The sequence below is a fragment of the Coffea arabica genome, chromosome 2e, assembly GCF_036785885.1.
Source record: "Coffea arabica cultivar ET-39 chromosome 2e, Coffea Arabica ET-39 HiFi, whole genome shotgun sequence".
NCBI lineage: Eukaryota > Viridiplantae > Streptophyta > Magnoliopsida > Gentianales > Rubiaceae > Coffea > Coffea arabica.
The window spans coordinates 35807696-35829331 of record NC_092313.1 but is presented as its reverse complement, the minus strand read 5'-3'; the positions used below and the strand labels follow the sequence as shown (position 1 = coordinate 35829331).

The following is a 21636-nucleotide window of genomic DNA, read 5'->3' as shown; positions in this document are numbered from 1 at the left end:
GTTGGTAGAAATATCCCTGCAATTTGAATTGATTTGGAACACCTCAACTTGATACGTGGCGAAATATAATTGGCCATTTAATAACTAATTTTTTCAAGTGTACATGACATATGGCAATATCCAATTGGATAAAAATAAGCCATAAAAATAATTTATAGACCAATGGTAATTTTAAGAATTAATTAAAATTCCATTGTCTACAAACAATTCCCGCCAGAAATTTTCTTTCCTTTTCCTTTATAAACGCCGCGCTTGCCCAATCATCTAACGGTGACATGAAACGTTCACCAAAGCTATAGAAGCGTAACATCTCGAATGAATACACTTAATAAACAAGATTAAATACTTATACATATATTGACATCGGAATCTTGAACAAATTAACTAAAACACAAGCCAAAGTATTCATATTGTTCAAAATACAATTAGGGTTTCGGTTGCAAAAGAGCTTAACAAAAATAACACATAAACTAGCTCGACCCCTTTATTCCAAAATCATGATTTCAAAGTTTGTTCCCTGTAAGGAAAAACAAAGATAACGAAAAGGGGGTGAGCTTACTCTCAATGAGGTACCAAAAATAATAGCAGTCAAGAATCATGGAACTTCATGTTCAATTAGTCACATATGCATATCAAATAAGGCTATGAGCAAACAACTTAGATAGAAAGGATACAGGCGGCTCTCAGAAGCCCAATATTGCCATTGCAGGACTTGATCCAAACCCGTTGACTCTCCGTCAACGTATAAAGAACAACCATGTCCGTAGACCCCACTTTACACCAAATTTCGTTCACCAAACATACCCCTTACCAGACCCGAACACCTCAACAGAAACAGAAGTAGTAATACTCGAGTATATCGAAAATCCAGAGTCTCCAATACCCAAAGATTCCCCAGAAATAGACTCCCATGGATTGTCAATTTTTCTCGACCAAGCCTTGCTGGATCGATTCAATTAACTACCCATGAGGTTGAGCTCAGAGTTAACAAAAAGGTTGTTGGAACAACGTCCAAACGATATCAAATTAAGCACAGATAACAGATTCAAATTTTCACAGTAAATGGGCATACAGACAAGAGAACGAGTGTGATAAAATACACCCTCGTCTCATACAGAATAAACAGATAGTACAGTTATTCAAATCACAGATTGCAAGTACAGATAAACCAAGTTAAGCAACAAATGAGGGGAGTGGTACACTCACCAGTTCAAACAAACAACTTCAAACGTTTCCTCCCGAAGTACTTGGATCACCGGCACGTCCTAAACCACCAAGGTAAAATAATTGAGACTCAATTACGAGTCATATACCTAACCAAGTAATTTACCAATGCAACACAAAAGTATAGTTTTGGAGTGAAAAGATAGTAGTTGGTCCTAAAGTCATGAATGATCCAAAACCCCTTCGTTTCTACCCAACACCATACCTACAATGATTTACTAACTCCAAACTTATGGTGCAAAATGAAAGTAAGAATAATTCTAGGAAAACAGGATTTTTCAGTTTTGCACACCACCATTTGAAAAATCATATCTCAAGATTCTTAAGTCCAAAATTGATAAAATTTATACCGTCGAAAAATAGACTCAAAAGGGTACAATTTCTCAGAAGACACATTTGTAAGATTCATATCACAAATCAGTCAAATTCGAGCCTCAAGTCGCTGCTTCATCCAGTAAAGGACAGAACATTTATGTAATTTCAGTCAACTTTGAAAAATCACCATAAATCACACAGACAGAACTAGGGTTTGAAATTTTCATGGTTTGTAGCTCTATGAATCTAGTTTCAAACTCAAGAAACAGAACTTAATTCCAATTTTTCTTGATCAAGATACAACAGATTTCCCAAAACTGCTCAAGGGTCCTACGAAAATTTCAGCAGCACTTCCTTTGTTTTTTCTTTACTTTTCCAACCTAACATCCACCCAATCTCATCTCAATTTAGCCACAATTTCACATACAAATCATAAACCATTTAACACACTTAATTAGGGTCACAATACCCTTCATGTACAATCAATTAGTAGCTCCAAAACTAACCACAATCAAATCCAAATTAGAAACCCTAAAGCTGAAATCTAGACACCCAAGCTGAAAATTCTTTTAGGCAAAGTAAACTAGCACATAAACACTCAATATTTCACATATTAAAGTTAGGAAATCATGGCCAACCTTTAACTTCATATATGAGCAGAAAATTCTCCACAAAAACTGAAATTCCACCAATTACTACCTCAAGTCATGAAATTTCTCACAATACTACACATTTAACAATTCTAAACCACTATGATGCAATTATTAGAAGTAAAGAGAGGTTTCTTGGCAAGTTACCTTAGAAACTCTAGAAAGATGGTAGCTTAACACTTTTCCCTCAAAAATCACTCCACCAACACCTCTAATCCTCCCTAGCTAGCACTTTGTATGGAGTAATTTGCAAAAGTTATGGTTGGAATTCAAGATTGGAGCTTGAAATGAAAGTATAAGATGAAGTCTTCACTCTCTTTTCCTTCCTCAATGGTTCGGCTAACAAGAAGAAATAAATGAAGAAATGTTGGTCAAATTTTGTATTTAGTAAAGGTGAAGAAAGGTTGATCAAGTATACCATCCAATCGGGTCGCGACACTTGGCACCTTTTAGGGTCTAAGATTATCTTCTTTCACCCAATGGTTAATCTATCTAGCTAACCTCTAATTATCTCATAGCATCTTGTAAAATAATATCACTTAATACCAAACTCCAACGAGTTGTCAAAAATATATCGCATTTATCGCACTAGCGGGTCCCACGTCCATAATACGCTTTAAACTTAATATGAACTAATTTAAACAAGGAAAATGATTTAAAAACTCTACTCATTTATAAAATCTCTGAAAAAAATCAAAATAATAGGGTATAGTGAAGAAAATGCATACGAGAAAATAAAATAAAATAATATAAAATAAGAGAAATTTACGGGTCCTCACAAGAGCAATCTATCATTGCATCTCGGAGACTGGATCCTGAGGTTGAATCAACAGATTCGAGTGATGAAAATTCAAGTGACCTAGGCCAAGAGAACATCCTTATGGCGAATGCAAGAACATTGCAGGAGTTGGCTGCTTCGGAATTGCCCCAACAGCCTTTGTGCATTACATTTCCAACTCTAGCTGAAAATAACTCTTTCGAACTGAAGTCAGGATTAATTCACCTCTTGCCCTCATTCCATGGCCTTTCGGGGGAGGAACCCCATAAACACATTTAGGAGTTCGATGTGGTATGTTCCAGTATGAAACCCTCAGGAATTACTGAGGAGCAGATCAACTTAGAGCTTTCCTTTTCTCCCTTAAGGATGCAGTAAAAGATTGGTTATACTATCTACCTGCGGGTAGTATCACAACATGGGCCCAACTGAAAAAGAAATTTTTAGAAAAAATTCTTCCCTGCATCTCGGGCTGCAAGTCTGAGAAAGGAGATATACAACATTAAGCAATATCTCGGAGAATCCCTATATGACTATTGGGAGAAGTTCAATAAGTTGTGCACTGGATGCCTACAGCATCAAATTAGTGAACAACTATTGATCTAGTACTTCTATGAGGGACTCCAGTTGTCTGATGGGAGTATCATTGATGCTGCGAGTGGAGGAGCATTGGCGAACAAAACACCGAGAGAAGCATGGTTCGACAATTAGCTGTGGGAAACGTGCACCAAGCAAAGGTCTGTGGAATCTGCACAAATGTGGGCCATCCCACTGACTCATGCCCCATGTTGTAAGAGAATGGGGTTGAACAAATAAACATGGTCGGAGGCGTGCCCGCGCCTCGTAGGCAGTACAATCCATACTCCAACACGTACAATTCGGGCTGGAGAGATCACCCCAACTTCAACTATGGGAATAGGCCACAGAATTCATTCTCAAATCGTCCACCGGGATTTCAGCAACCATGGCAACCCAAGCCTCAACCTTCGCCCTCCAATTCAGGAGGCTCTTTGGAGGATATTGTCAAGAGTCTAGCCACGAGTACTACTCAACTCCAGCAAGAAACTAGGTTCTTGGTCACAAGCACTGCTCAGTTCCAACAGGAAACTAAATTGGGCATAAAAAATCTGGAAACTCAAATAAGCCACATGGCAACTGCAATTAATCGCTTAGAGTCTCAAGTTTTAGAAAAATTACCATCACAACCCGAGGCGAATCCGAAGAACATGAGTGCCATGACACTGAGGAGTGGCAAGGAAGTTGAGGGGCCTAAAACCACGAACCTAAAGAGTAAAAGTGAAGAAGAGATCGAAAGGAGATTAAAGAAGAAGGCCGCATTCGTGGGGACCCTGAGATAACACTAACTCCATCAATTCCCATTAAATCTAATTTATCTCCTTTTCCATACAGGTTGGCAAAGACAAAGAAGGCGGAGAAGGAAAAAGAGGTCCTGGACGTATTCCGAAAAATAGAGATTAACATCCCCTTATTGGAGGCAATTAAGCAGGTACCAAAGTACGCAAAATTTCTCAAGGATTTATACACCGATAAGAGGAAGTTGAGAGGGGACGAAAGAGTAGCGGTGGGAGAAAACGTATTGGCTATACTCCAAAGAAAGCTCTCACCCAAGTGTGGAGATCCAGATATATTCACGATCCCATGTAAAATAGGAAACACACCGATTAGGAAAGCAATGTTGGATTTAGGGGCGTCAATCAACGTGATGCCAAAAATCATTTATGCTTCTCTAAATCTTGGGCCATTAAAAGAAACGGCCATCATAATCCAACTAACTGACCGCACCAATGCTTATCCAGAGGAGCTAGTTGAGGATGTCTTGATTCAGGTAAATGAGTTAGTTTTTCCAACAGATTTTTATATCCTGGATATGGGAGATGAAAAGTCGTTAAATCTGTTACCTATTTTGTTAGGTAGACCGTTTCTTAGCACTGCTAGGACTAAAATAGATGTGAATAAGGGTACTTTATCAATGGAATTTGATGGCAAAATGGTAAATTTCAATATTTTCGAGGCGATGAAGTATCCAGAAGAATCTAACTCAGTCTTTGCTTTGAGTGTTATTGAACCCATTGTACAGGAAATTTTTGAATTGGATGGTAAAGATGCATTGGAAGTGGCCTTGACCAAGCCTCTTGAATTGGGTGTAGCTCTTAATATGGACATGAGGGATGAGTTGCATCGTGCAGTAGAAGCATTACACTCGCTTCCAACCGTTTCTCCAAGGTATGAGCTTACTTCTCTTTTTGTGCCGAAAATTCAGACAAAGTTGCTTCTTTCAGTCGTGCAGGCACCGGAGTTAGAGTTTAAGTTTCTCCCGAAGCATCTAAAGTACGCATTCCTGGGAGACCGGAAGACGCTTCTATGACAGCCCCACCTCCCCCTAAGGCGAATCAGAGGGTTCGGCGGACCGCCTGCCCAACTCTCGCCGGGACTCAGTCGTTCACTACATTCCTCAATTAAAATCGGAATAAAACCACAAGAATAAATAGGACAATGATCCAAAACTTAAAGCCGAATTTATATACATTGCTATCCCAAAAGGGAGTATCAACATCGAATATACAAAGGTTCTCAATCCTTCATACGTCCAGCCCGTGCCAAGCACTAAGGCTAGAACCAAAACAAAAGAAACAAAAGAACTATACTGGCAAGTCTATATCGAGCTCACGTCCTTGCTCGCCTTCCCCTGCTAAGGAAAACAAACTAAAGGGGTGAGTTAAAAACTCAGTGAGGTTCCGAATACATATTCAACAACAAAGTCAATACATTAACCATCGATAATCAATAATTCAAGAAACATTTACAATGGAAAGCGATAATAACACATACATTAAAAGGATACGGGCTCACAGGGAGCCATTCATTCGTTCGTTCGTTCGTTCTCCTGTCATTCCCCTTATTCCTCCAATCATTTGAAAATGCATTTTTTGTAAGTAAAACCCTCGTTTGATCGTTCATTTCATTCACCCCCTCCTGGACGTTGGCCAGGTTCCACCAACCTATAAGGTAATACTCGAGTATACCAACGTTCACACCCAAGGTCACCATATCGCCCGACCGAGTCCGCTTCTGGCTCGAGTCGATCGGTAACGAAGGGCAGGGTTCAGTTCAGCCAAAAGGCTTACATCATGCACAACTAATGTATCAATCATTAAATCGTTGAAAATTTCACGTTTCATTTCGGTCGAGCGCGATAAAGTACACGCTCGCCTAGAAAATTCGTTTTGGAAATCAGTGGAAACACTTGACACATTATCAACAATAACAACAAGTCATGAAGTCAAGGAGAATATAACAAACAAGGAACACTCACCTATGTACGCAAAACAACGTGCAAAATATTCTTCCGGATATTATCCTTAGTCACCGAGAAAATCTAAGATTAAACGAGAAAGAATATTACAGCTCATCTAGCACAAACAATTAGGTGAAATCAAAGAAACTCGACAATTGATTATTAGAACGTATAAAAAGACTTTAAAGTGAAACGATGATATTTGGACCTGTGGACAAGAATAATTAGGGTTTCGTAGACCAAACGTATAACCAAACTCAAAAGGGTTATAAAATTTTCTAATGGAAACACTTGAACTAAAGACAAGTCAGAATCCAACTAGATAGGCTAAGAAATACTATTTTCGGAATCGTTTATATGGTTCAAAATCATCTCATATTCAAGTAGATATTATACACTAAAGGTCTTAATGAAATTCATGAAAAAATGAGGTCAAAATACCCAAGAAAATCCTAAACCACTCCTCTTTATTTGGGTAAGAGTAAGTACACATTTGGAGTTTCCAATTGAAGAAGGATCATGTTTTAAGATGGAAAACGGTCATAGTATTCGCCAAACGAAAATATACAAGTTCAAATAGAAACTTAGCCTTCGAGCGAAAATTTGGGCAGCACGCCCTTTGTATTTACCTATTTCCCAGTCATTTATGGCTTCATTGTTTTCCTCAATCAATCCCAACATTACACACAACATAAATAGCCACTCAATAGGCTCAATGTCATATGATTACCAAATCAAGCTAGGACATGTACGTAAATGACGTTTAGGTTGGAAAACAAAAGGCAGATTTGCTGTTGCTTAGCGGAATTAACACAACTGAAGCGACACTAGTCGGATTGAGGTGCAATTTACACCGTTTAGAAGCTAATAGAAAGGGCTACAATGTTGAAGAAGGCCACTCAGTCCAGTTTGCAATGTATCTAGGTCAAATTTACCAAAACAACCCCAGATTTTCCAGTTTGCAGTTCAACTAGCAGTTCTGATTCATTCAATCATATCTCAGCACATACAACTCCAATTCAAGTGATTCCAAAGCCATTTGAAAGCTAAGATACAAGGCTATAAGTCTTAAAAGACCTTGACAACCAAATCAGTAGTATTCCCGATCAAACTAACCAATTACAGAAGCAGATTATCAGTTTCGGACAGAAACAGGGTAGCAGGGGTATTTCGGTCTTTTCATAGGTTACGTTGCTCGGATTGGGTTGAAATTTTGTAGGAAACTATAAAACATCATTCTCTACCACTTTTATGTTTTAACTCAAGGCTAATTCAGCCTCTAACTAGGAGTAACAGTACCAGGCAGAATGGGGTTAATTGAAACCCTAATTCCGAAATTTCCTTTCAAAGCGGAAATTTTCTGCAAATAGCCACAATTTACGCACCCTAGTTTCATTCTAGATTATCCCAAACCATCATCCATGGCCACACACTATCAAACATATAAAAACATAAAAAAATCAAGATTAAATATAAAATTCACCAAACTCAACTAAAAGTCATGAAATATTTCACAAAATCACACTTATAACCACCACAAGTCATGAATTTGACATTATCAAGACCAAAGAAAGAATTCCCTAGCTACTCACCTTGAAATGCAAGAAAGGAAGCAACTACACACCTCTTTCTTCCAAACCACTTCACCAACAACCTTACTACTACTAAGAGAAGGATTTTTATGGAGAAATTGCAAGTTTAATCGGTTGGATTGCAAGCTTGAGCAAGATTTGAGATGAAGAAAGTTGAAGATTTTTTTCCTTTTCTCCCTAGAGTAGTTTGGCCAAGAGGGAAAGAAATGAAGATTTTTTGGCCAATTTTGATTAAATGGTAAAGTTATGAATAGTGGTCAAAATTTAAGATTCTATCACAAGGTGACACTTGTCACCCTTATTAATGCATAGTTATCCTTTTGTCTCTCCAACTCTTATCCATTTGGTAGCCTCTAATTATCTATTAACACCTGATAAATTAAACCCGATATACAAAACTTAACCTAATTGGCCGAATTTTATCGAACTTACCGCACTAGTGGGTCCTACGTCCGGTATATACTCTTAAAATCTCATGAACCAACTTATACTAGAAAAATAAGTTAAAAACCCTATTTACTCATAAAATTATCTAGAAAATTTTTCGAATAAAGAAAATGCATAAAAGGCGTGCAAATAATTAAAATAAAGCCTAGAAATTAAGGAATTTACGGGTTCTCACACTCTCTCCCCCTTAAAAGAATTTCGCCCTCGAAATTTTTACCTTCAGATGACTCAGGAGTTTGTTGGTTGTCTAAAGCATATACCCTTGCCGGTACTTTTGTTCGGTTCCCTCTTTCATTCGCTTGTTTTGATTTAGTGCCCTCCAGTTGTTGGGTACTACTTTCACATGACTGTTTCCTCGTACAGTTGCTAATCTGGTGGTCACCACTTCCGCAGATCAAACACTTCCGGCCTTTCCTCCAACAACCACTCTCAGTGTGATTGGCCTTTCCACAGTAGCCACAAGTCAAGGAAGAAGCCATTTGTTGGCTTTTTTGAAAAATCTCCCCATGGCCTACTTGACTTACTTTTGTAGATCGTTCATCTAACGCCCCTATTGTCCATGGTGGGTGGGACAAACAGTTCACTTTCTGCACTTTGGAAGGGACTATCGATTCACTTGGTTCCTCAGTCACACTACTAGGTGTACCCCTTTTTCGATTTTGGGAGGCTTTTATCTATGCTTTTGCATTCTCGATTCGTTGGGCTTTCTCAAGAGCCTTCGTAAACGTATTCACTTGAACCGCCGCTAGTGCTTCTTGAATTTCCAGATTCAATCCCTGTATAAATCATTTTACCCTTCTCGGTTCCGTGGCCACTAATTCGGAAGCAAATTTTGATAGTTTGGTGAACTTCGTTTCATATTCGGCCACACTTAAGGTTCCCTGGCGTAGTCCAATAAACTCATCCTCCCTCCTTTCTTGGACTAAAGGTGGGAGATACTTTTCATTAAATTCTCTTAGGAAATTAGCCCATGTCCATACAGTTTGTTCTCTTTCCCATTTTGGCTTAATCACGTTCCACCATACTCGGCCCGATCCTTCAAATTGAAATATCGCAAAGTTCACTTGCCTTTGTTCGGTATAGTTCAAAGCTGCAAAGATGTTGCTCATGGTCTCCAGCCATTATTCGGCTACATTCGGATCAGACCCTCCAAGGAATTTCGGAGGAGCAAACTTCTGAAACCTCTCAAGAGCCCGATCTTCTCCTATTTCAGGGTTCGGAGGTTGATTCACAGGTATTTGACCTTGTTGGTCCACCAACCTTGCTAAGATATTTGTCATTTGTTGAATTGCCGTCGCCATTTGGTTCCCGGCTTCAACTCTCGGTCCTTGCTCTTGTGCAGCTGTTGTTTCCCTTTACTCTCTTGGCTCTTGAGCTCGTTTATTCCCACGGCCACGTCCACGTCTACAACTGCGTGTCTCGTCCATATATATGTTTTTCCTCTCTCTTTTCTTTCTTTTCCCCCCAAAAAGATAATTTAGTGAATAAACACAGTAAATTGACTAAAGTAACAAATTTCAGCATACCAAATACACAATTAAACATATACACACATAACACACCATATAACAAGAAGACAGATGATCAAATACACAAAGGCATATCAAATTAGACAGATAATCATATGCACAAATACACCAACTAACGTCATGTAATAATAATATAAGGGCAAATCAAAAGAAAAGGCGATATCGTCCTAGTTTTAGTTGAATGACCCCGTCCGGTCTCTCACGTCACTTACTATCCAAACTAGATATCCACTGATCTCTTGTGCTCATTCTAGCTAGACAAAGCCTGTTCATGTTCCCAAAATGTAATTTTTCCCGCCACCTCAACATTGGAGTACTCGGGCACAAGAATCCGAAATAAGACAATTCACATCTCGAGTTGGCTAGTCCCAAAAGTAAACCATCTACAATCGAAATTCCTACCAGACGTACCTATCTATGGTCCTCAAATACCACACGAAAATTTAAGGCCTATAACATCCATAATTCAGAGCTTATGCTCGAACGAGCACTTAATCCTTCATAACTATTCACCACTCAGTCCAGGCTCACTCCGCGCAGAGACCACGCGAAGCAGGCTCTGATACTACCTGTGACAGCCCCACCTCCCCTTAAGGCGAACTAGAGGCACTACAAGAAAATTGTTCATCAGTGACAACACAAAGTCATCACAGAACATACAAATATCGTCACAAATACCTTTTATTGACGACTTTTTGATCGTCACAAAGTCGTCACTAAATCTCCGTCGGTAAAAGTAAACAGTGACGACCTAAAATGTCGTTACTAAATAGTTTTCATTAGTGACGACTTTAAGTAGAGCATTTTGACAAAAGATCAAGTCGTCAATAAAACACTTCCGGATTGTCGTCACTAATGACAACTATTTAGTGACGACCTGAAATGTCGTCACTAAATAGTTGTCATTAGTGTTCAGGTCGTCACTAAATAGTTGTCATTAATGACGACAATCCGGAAGTGTTTTATTGACGAATTGACCTTTTGTCAAAAATGCTCTAGTTAAGGTCGTCACTAAAAATCACCAAAAGCCATTGTATATAACTATTTTACTGACAACAATTGTCGTCACAAATGTAACTTAGATTTAGTGACAGTCTCTGTTGTGACAAGGAGTTTTTATTTTCTATTTTGTGACACATTTTTTTTGTCATTAGATAATTTCTCAATAGCTTAATAGTCATAATTTGGCCTGTAATCATTGCTAAATCATTGATTTTAAACAAACCTTACAAATAAACATGAACGATTGATAACCAAAAGTATTTGCATTAGATTACATGATAATAATATAGCATTCTCAAATGCCAAATTCAAGTGTACATTACCCAACTAATGCCTACAAAAATAACATTTGTCCAAAATATCACTTGTATATAAGGTACATTTACAAAAGCAATCACAGTTTAAGAAATTGAAGAACATCTAAATGAACCACTCCATGAGCAAAAGGCAATTTTGTCTTCAACATTCTTCAACCATAACCATAGATATCTTCCAAAAGCTAGTATGAATAGCATTTATCTGTCATAAAAGAGTAAAAGAAGTAGGTAAGGGGAGGAGTACAATAATAAAGAACAATTAATGAGACTTAGATTATTAAGACAAAAATTACAATTCATTAAGAATCTCATATAACTTGGGCCCACATATTACAACACTGGCAAGAAGTTAGAAATCACAGTCCAATCTATACAAATACAACACTGCATAAGCTCAACTAAAGAGCTCTCTAAAACAGTTTTTTTTTATTTTCTTTCTTTTTCTTTAAATAGCTCAACTTATTGAACAATTAAATTGGACTCCCACAGTAATTATTGTTTAATCTTTATGCTTTTGGTTGTTTATATATTAAAACACAGAAAACAACTTATTGGACGAGGTGTGAATACAGGAGGTACTAGCCCTCTTTGATTTTAGGAGTTTATGCTTCATAAATCATGAAGGAAACGATGCCTCTGTAGGATTAAACTGTGCAAAGAGAATGAGCTATTTGCCTCACAATGTGAAAGTGAAGACCATCTAAATAGGTGAAACCAATCAAAGTTCACAAACGCCCCCTTTGCATTATATTCATTTCTTTCAAGTCACTACATAGGCAAAAAGAAGATTGCTATCCATGCATGGTCTGTCGCGTGTACTTGGAAATAATATACTATTGCAGATGAACAATCAGATTTTTACCTCTCTATTGATAAACTAACAGCACTATATACATGATACCTAGATATTTCCCAAAGAATAAGTTCAGATAACAATGATGCATAACATCAGCCCCAAAAAATGTTATTACACAACCATCAGCCCCATAACCATAACCATAAACTACACAACCATAACAAAAAATAGTCCACAATGATGGATAACATCAGCCCCAAAAAATGTTATTACCAGCTATTACCAAAAAACAGTCCACAATGACCACAAGTTACCAAAAACAAATCACAGGTTTGCTATTACCACAATGAGCTTCTAGCTGTAACTCCTTCATTTTGCTCTACAATCACAGGTTTGCTATTATTGATATATGCATAAGAGACATGAAGCATTGGTATTCAGTTGAAAGTGATATTCTTAGAGGGGTTCAAATGCAACCAAATAGGGACTTAACTGAATGAATTATGGATGTTTTAGGGTCGAATTACGAAGTTCAGGAACTCTGGGGCTAAATTACAAAAAAGAAAATGGAATGACCGGAATTGCAAATTTAAGCAAACGATCGTCTTCCCCAAGCAGATTAGGCATCAATCTTCTATTTAGACCTTCACTCGGGCATTTTAACAAACAGTACATGGGCATAGAAGGATCCAGCAATTTTTGCTCAACTGGGACTGTAATTAGCCCCCCAAAATTTGTCAAAACACAAGAGATTTCAGTCCAAACAACATACAATAGCATACAATCTAAAATCGTTAGCAATCAACATGAAGTTGGCACTGAACAAACGCACGGCAAACATGCTTTGAGATTTTTCAATGTTCATACTAAAAATGGAAAACTAAAATTCAAAGAAGGCAGACGGCTTACAGCGTTTGCTTGGCGAAGTCTGCAGGCGATGGTGATGGTCGAAGGAAGGTGCGAATGATCAGGCGGCTGTAGCTGCCATGGTAGCCGCGCTGGAGCTGGGCGCCAGTGGTGGGTGGCAACATGAAATCGAGAAGCGACAGTGAGAGAGAAAGGCCGTGCGGGAAGGGGAGATGCGTCAGGCAGCTAGGCGGCGCACGAAATGGAGGTGCCGTGGCGGAACTTGGAGGCGGCGGAAATTGGATGAGAGCAGAGTGACGGCAGCTATGGAGATTGCGCGCTGTGATGGCCGATGAGCGGCTGTTGCTCTGTATTTTCTTTGTGTCCCCTCTAGGCCAAGACCTTTCTCTGTTTCTGGTTTCACTTCCTCAATCACCAGCCCCCAAATGAAACTTTAGTCTTTTCCTTCGTTCCTCTGCCGACGTCCCCCTTTTCTTCCTCGACATAAATAGAGGGGGCAAAAGATTGGAAAAAAAAAGGAGAGAAGAAAATGTAGTAGCATGGCTAACAATTTGACAGACGTTTAAGACTCGAATAGACAGCTTCTCAAACCTGATCGATGCACCAATAAAGCGGACTCCTCTTCGAAATAACGGACATCCAACTCAACGACCAATCATGCTTGCAGAAATGAACTTGAAACAAATCAGCCACAGGTTAGATGAATCTAGTCGAGCGGGGGGAGTTCCGAGTACAACATAGCTATGATAGCATCTAATAATCAAGAGCTGCTAAAAGATTTTGGGCAGAAATTTGCAAAAAAATATTGTAGAATATTAGGGATTTCGAAAAATTGGGGAAAATGTATAGGAGAGAGAAAAATGAACCTTTCCAATGAAAACCTTGCCCTTTAATGCTGGACAGCCATGGTGATGCTAGTGAGAAGCCAGAGAACGGATTTGTTGTATGGGTGAAGGTATCAAGTGCCGTGCGGAAGCTCTGTTTTGTGCTCAGTGCAGAAGCTTGTTTGTTTCAGCTCGGTGAAAGTTTGTGTTGCTCAAGTGTTCCGTTGCTTTAACTCAGACCAAGTGTTCCGTTGCTTTTGTTTTCAGAATGTGTTCCGCTGCTTTGGTCTTTGCTTTGCTTTGGATATTGTTTTTGTTGCGCGGCACTTTCACTATGATTTGATCAAAATTTTGACTTCACTCATTTTCCCTCCATTTGATACCAAAAATCATGTTTTTTTCTGGATTTTTAATATGGTTTGAACCATAGATTTTAATGCTATAGTATTATTCTTTATTTTTTAGCAAAAAATAAAAATTTTCATTAACATAGGTGGCGAAATTTGTTAATTTCATATAATTGAAAATGTACTTTTATAATTTGCTAATATTTTATACTAATTTCTTATAATTGCAGCACTAAAGAACATCATGTAATTGAAAATAATTAAACTCAAATTATATGGTTATAACATAGTTTCAATAAAAATAATCATTTTCCCAACATTTAAGACCAATCATCATGCTTTTTTTTATTTTTAATTTGGTTTGAAGCATAGATTTTATTGCTATAGTATTATTCTTTATTTTTTAGTACAAAAACACAAATTTTCATCAATATAGGTGGCAAAATTTGTTAATTACATATAAGTGAAAATATACTTTTATAATTTGCAAATATTTTAGCCCTACAATTTTTTATAATTGCAGCACTAAAGTACATCATTAATTGAAAATAACGAAAGTCAAATTCTATGGTTATAACAGACTTTCATTAAAAATAATCAAATGCTATTAATAAGACATTATTGTTAAGTCAAAATCAAAGAAAATTTAGTGATGACATAATGTTATCACTAATTTATTCAAGATTATAATGACTAGAAAAGTCGTCACTAATTAAATTGCTAGTTTTTAATATTGTCAATTGCTAGTTTTTAATACTTTTGTAAAAATATTGATAATGGTTGAGAAAATTTTGTTACATTACTGCAAGTGATAAATGTACTTTTGTTCTTTTTCAAACATTTATTTTAATGTTTAATTTTGTTTAAAACTACTGTACTAGTATAGATTTGCAAGACAAAACTTAAGTTCTCAATAGTTAAAAAATTCATTACAGAGAAAACACAAAGTAGTAGTTGCAAAATGTGTATAAATTACAGATATTTTAATGTGTATAAATTACAGTTTATTTTAATGTTTAATTTTGTTTGAAACTATTTTACTAGTATAGATTTGCAAGACATAGATTTATGGATAATTTCTTTCTTTTTTTTGCTTTCACATATTTAATTTATGTTAAATACAAAACCTACCAGTTTCCCTTTCATAAAAATATTAGTGCAACACTTTTTGAATTTTACTTACAAACATTTATGTATTTAACATAAATTAAATGATTCAGAGTGAAATGCCCATAAAGAGCAGAATATTTGTTCATGTAATGGAGGAAACCCACAAAGAGTTGGTACTTTATGGGCCATTTCTGTTTTTTAAAAAATTTAATTTATGTTGAAAAGATAACCTGCCAGTTTTCGTTTTGTAAGAAATCAGTGTAACACTTTTTGAATTTTACTTACAAACATTTATAAATTTATCATAAATTATATGTTTGAGAGTAAAATGCCCATAAAAAGTTGGTACTTTGAATGGATAATGCTCATTTGCCCATAAACTACACTCCCTGAAGGCTATTTTGTTAATTACTTTGTAGTACTTTGTTATTCCTTTGCTAATAGTACTTGGCATGTAGTACAAAGGATAAATTTGGCATAAATTTCTTATTCCATTGATAAAAAGACCTGCCTGCCTTATAACTATTGTAATGAAAGATATATTTTTAGAGTTTATAACAAATTATTACTTAAGTTTGAGAAAATTATAAAATATTTATGCATGTTTATCAAGATACCATTCGCAATTTCCTAATAAAAAAATAGGGGCTAAATTGTAAAAGCTAGGGTGCCATAATAAAAATAATAAAATTGGTGTATTACATATGGGGGTTAAATTGCAAAAGTTAGAGTGCCATAGTAGAATTAATGAAATTGGTGAATTACATATGGGGCTAAATTACAAAAGTTAGGGAGTAATAATAGAATTAAAGAAATCGGTGCACTACATATGGGGCTAAATTGTAAAAGTTAAGGTATCATAATGGAATTAATGGAATTTTTTACAACATTTGGGGCTAAATCGCAAAAGTTAGGGTGGCACAATAGAATTAATGAAAGTGACTTAGAAATAAGTACTTTAAACAGTGACGATTAATTCTTGTCACTAAATCCAAATCAGTAGAGTGACAGTGACGATATTAGAAGTTGTCACTATATAGATCATTTTAGTGACAACTTTTTCAAGGTCATCACTGAAGACTTAGTTGCTTTGAGCAATTATGACAACTTTCCTTGTCGTCACTAAACAACCACGTTTTCGTCACTAAAAAATGTTGTCACTAATGACCATATTTCTTGCACTGTAGTTTGTGACGAAAATAACGGGTCGTCACTAAACATTCAGTTGCTTTGATGCAATTGTGACAACTTTAGGTGTCGCGACTAAAGAAGCTCCTTTTGTGACGAATTATTGTCATCACTACAAAATGTTGTCACTAATAACTTTTTTTTTTAGTGATCAGTGACGACAACAAAAAGTCGTCCGTAAATAGGCCAAGCAATAGTGATGATGTTCTTAATGTCGTCACTATTGTGTGTTCTAAACACTCCCGCGCTCTTGCTAAATCTTGGCGGGAATTTACTAGTGACAACTTTTCTAAGTCGTCACAAATGAGTTGGCTCCCATTAGAGGTTTGTGACGAGTTAGAAAGTCGTCAATAAAGGATCCACTCTTGTGACAACTTTTTTTCGTCACAGAGAAAAGTTGTCACTGATGACCAATTTTCTTGTAGTGAGGGTTCGGCGGACCGCCTGCCCAACTCTCGCAGGGACTCAGTCGTTCACTACATTCCTCAATTAAAATCGGAATAAAACCACAAGAATAAATAGGACAATGATCCAAAACTTAAAGCGGAATTTATGTACATTGCTATCCCAAAAGGGAGTATTAACATCGAATATACAAAGGTTCTCAATCCTTCATACGTCCAACCCGTGCCAAGCACTAAGGCGAGAACCAAAACAAAAGAAACAAAAGAACTATACTGGCTAGTCTATATCGAGTTCACGTCCTTGCTCGCCTTCCCCTGCTAAGGAAAACAAACTAAAGGGGTGAGTTAAAAGCACAGTGAGGTTCCGAACACATATTCAACAACAAAGCCAACACATTAACCATCGATAATCAATAATTCAAGAAACATTTACAATGGAAAGCGATAATAACACATACATTAAGTAAAACCCTCGTTCGATCATTCATTTCATTCACCCCCTCCTGGACGTTGGCCAGACTCCACCAACCTACAAGGTAATACTCCAGTATACCAACGTTCACACCCAAGGTCACCATATCGCCCGATCGAGTCCGCTTCTAGCTCGAGTCGATCGGTAACGAAGGGCAGGGATCAGTTCAGCCAAAAGGCTTACATCATGCACAACTAATGTATCAATCATTAAATCGTTGAAAATTTCACATTTCATTTTGGTGGAGCGCGATAAAGTACACGCTCGCCTAGAAAATTCGTTTTGGAAATCAGTGGAAACACTTAACACATTATCAAACAATAACAACAAGTCATGAAGTCAAGGAGAATATAACAAACAAGGAACACTCACCTATGTACGCAAAACAACGTGTAAAATATTCTTCCGGATATTATCCTTAGTCACCGAGAAAATCTAAAATTAAAAGAGAAAGAATATTACAGCTCATCTAGCACAAACAATTAGATGAAATCAAAGAAACTCGACAATTGATGAGTAGAACGTATAAAAAGACTTTAAAGTGGAACGATGACATTTGGACCTGTGGACAAGAATAATTAGGGTTTCGTAGACCAAATGTAAAACCAAACTCAAAAGGGTTATAAATTTTCTAATGGAAACACTTGAACTAAAGACAAGTCAGAATCCAACTCGATAGGCTAAGAAATACTGTTTTCGGAATCGTTTATATGGTTCAAAATCATCTCATATTCAAGTAGATATTATACACTAAAGGTCTTAATGAAATTCATGAAAAAAGGAGGTCAAAATACCCAAGAAAACCCTAAACCACTCCTCTTTATTTGGGTAAGAGTAAGTACACATTTGGAGTTTCCAATTGAAGAAGGATCATGTTTTAAGATGGAAAACGGTCATAGTATTCGCCAAACGAAAATATACAAGTTCAAATAGAAACTTAGCCTTCGAGCGAAAATTTGGGCAGCACGCCCTTTGTATTTACCTATTTCCCAGCCATTTATGGCTTCATTGTTTTCCTCAATCAATCCCAACATTACATACAACATAAATAACCACTCAATAGGCTCAATGTCATATGATTACCAAATCAAGCTAGGACATGTGCGGAAATGACGTTTAGGTTGGAAAACAAAAGGCAGATTTGTTGTTGCTTAGCGGAATTACACAACTGAAGCGACACTAGTCGGATTGAGGTGAAATTTACACCGTTTAGAAGCTAAGAGAAAGGGTTACAATGTTGAAGAAGGCCACTCAGTCCAGTTTGCAATGTATCTAGGTCAAATTTACCAAAACAACCCCAGATTTTCCAGTTCGCAGTTCAACTAGCAGTCCTGATTCATTCAATCATATCTCAGCACATACAACTCCAATTCAAGTGATTCCAAAGCCATTTGAAAGCTAAGATACAAGGCTATAAGTCTTAAAAGACCTCGACAACCAAATCAGTAGTATTCCCGGTCAAACTAACCAATTACAGAAGCGGATTATCAGTTTCGGACAGAAACAGGGCAGCAGGGGTATTTCGGTCTTTTCACACGTTACGTTACTCCGATTGGGCTGAAATTTTGTAGGAAACTATAAAACATCATTTTATACAACTTTTATATTTTAACCCAAGGCTAATTCGGCCACTAACTAGGAGGAATAGTACCAGGCAGAATGGGGTTAATTGAAACCCTAATTCCGAAATTTCCTTTCAAAGCAGAAATTTTCCGCAAATAGCCACAATTTACGCACCCTAGCTTCATTCTAGATTATCCCAAACCATCATCCATGGCCACACACTATCAAACATATAAAAATAGAAAAAAATCAAGATTAAATATAAAATTCACCAAACTCAACTAAAAGTCATGAAATATTTCACAAAATCACACTTATAACCACCACAAGTCATGAATTTGACATTATCAAGACCAAAGAAAGAATTCCCTAGCTACTCACCTTGAAATGCAATAAAGGAAGCAACTACACACCTCTTTCTTCCAAACCACTTCACCAACAACCTTACTACTACTAAGAGAAGGATTTTTATGGAGAAATTGCAAGTTTAATCGGTTGGATTGCAAGCTTGAGCAAGATTTGAGATGAAGAAAGTTGAAATTTTTTTTCCTTTTCTCCCTAGAGTAGTTCGGCCAAGAGGGAAAGAAATGAAGATGATTTTTTGGCCAATTTTGATTAAATGGTAAAGTTATGAATAGTGGTCAAAATTTAAGATTCTATCACAAGGTGACACTTGTCACCCTTATTAATGCATAGTTATCCTTTTGTCTCTCCAACTCTTATCCATTTGGTAGCTTCTAATTATCTCTTAACACCTGATAAATTAAATCCGATATACAAAACTTAACCTAATTAGCCGAATTTTATCGAACTTACCGCACTAGTGGGTCCCACGTCCGGTATATACTCTTAAAACCTCATGAACCAACTTATACTAGAAAAATAAGTTAAAAACCCTATTTACTCATAAAATTATCTAGAAAATTTTTCGAATAAAGAAAATGCATAAAAGGCGTGCAAATAATTAAAATAAAGCCTAGAAATTAAGAAATTTACGGGTTCTCACACTCTCTCCCCCTTAAAAGAATTTCGCATCGACTACCGGTGGCTGAATGTCGTAACAAAAAAAAGACCATTTCCCTCTCCCTTTTCTTGATCAGATGATAGAGAGGTTAGCTGGTCGTGTTTACTATTGCTTCTTAGATGGCTTTTCAGGGTACTTCCAAATCGCGATAGCATCGGAGGACCAGGAGAAAACCACATTCACCTGCCCATTTGGTATGTTCGCTCATCGTAGGATGCCTTTCGATCTTTGCAATGCTCCAGTAATTTTCCAAAGGTGTATGGTAAGTATTTTCTCTGAATACGTAGAAAAGATTATTGAGGTATTTATGGATGATTTTAGCGTATATGGGGACAGTTTTGAGAGATGCCTTGATAATCTAGCTCTAATTTTGAAAAGATGCATAGAAACGAACCTGGTTCTTAACTGGAAAAAATATCACTTCATGATAGAGCATGGTATTGTCTTAGAGTACGTTGTGTCGGCTAAGGGAATAGATGTAGATAGAGCAAAAATAGATCTCATTTCTACTTTGCCTTACCCCATATGTGTATGGAAAGTACGTTCCTTTTTGGGTCATGCAGGGTTTTATAGGAGGTTCATCAAGGACTTCTCAAAGATCGGAGCATCCCTGTTCAAGTTGTTACAAAAGGACGTGACATTCAATTTCACCCATGAGTGCAAGGTGGCTTTTGATAAATTGAAGGAATCGTTGACATCGCCGCCCGTCATTCAACCCCCAGATTGGAGCCTACCGTTTGAAATAATGTGTGATGCTAGTGATTATGTCGTAGGAGCCATGTTAGGGCAAAAAATTGGCAAGGCGGCACACGCAATTTACTATGCGTCGAGAGTATTGAGTGGAGCCCAACTCAACTACTCCACGACGGAGAAAGAACTACTAGCCATTGTTTTTGTACTAGAGAAATTTAGGTCATATTTATTAGGTGCAAATGTAATTGTTTTCTCTGATCATGTAGCCTCGAGGTACTTGTTGGTAAAAAAGGATGCGAAACCAAGGCTCATAAGGTGGATCTTGCTCCTGTAGGATTTCGACTTAGAGATCAAGGATAAGAGTGGAGCAGAGAACTTGGTGGTTAACCATTTCAGCCGGTTGCTTATGAATATGGAGGATCTGCCATTAAGATAATCATTTCCAGATAAGCAATTGCTAGCCATTGATTCATCAGTATCTTGGTATGCTAATATTGTCAATTTTTTGGTAACGAATCAATTACCTGCAGGTTGGCCAAAGACTAAGAGAGATAAATTGAGAAGTGACGCCAAACACTATATCTGGGATGACCCTTACCTATGGAACCAATGCTCAGATCAAGTGATAAGAAGGTGTGTAAGTGCCGGTGAGTTCCATTCTATTTTAACATTTTGTCACTCTTTTGTATGTGGAGGGCACTTTGGGCCAAAGCGGACAGCTCGTAAGGTGTTAGAGAGTGGTTTCTATTGGCCTACTCTTTTTAAGGATGCATATTTGTTCTGTAAATCTTGTGATAAGTGCCAAAGGGTGGGGAATATTTTTCGTAGAGACCAAATGAGTCAAACTCCATGTTGTTTGTTGAAATTTTCGATGTCTGGGGTATAGATTTCATGGGTCCCTTTCCTTCGTCTTTTGGTTTTTTATATATTCTACTTGCTGTCGATTATGTTTCCAAATGGGTGGAGGCAAAGGCTACCCGGACTAACGATTCGAGAGTGCTTGCAGAATTCATAAAGTCTAACATTTTTGTCCGCTTTGGAATGCCGAGAGCTGTAGTTAGTGACAAGAGCACTCATTTTTGCAATAAGACAATTGCTGCCTTGTTCCGTAAGTATGATGTACTCCACAAATATCCACATCCTATCATCCGCAGATGAATGGTCAGACCAAAGTGTCGAAT

At 37.2% G+C, this 21636-nt stretch overlaps 1 protein-coding gene across 1 annotated transcript; it reads left to right on the top strand.

Annotated features, from left to right (window-relative positions):
- Positions 1-3782: 3782 nt before the first annotated feature.
- Positions 3783-5350, top strand: LOC113729020 (uncharacterized). Its single transcript, XM_027253350.2, has 2 exons — positions 3783-4231; positions 4375-5350. Exons 1-2 carry the CDS (start codon positions 3783-3785, stop codon positions 5348-5350), a joined length of 1425 nt encoding a protein of 474 aa, XP_027109151.2.
- Positions 5351-21636: the final 16286 nt, after the last annotated feature.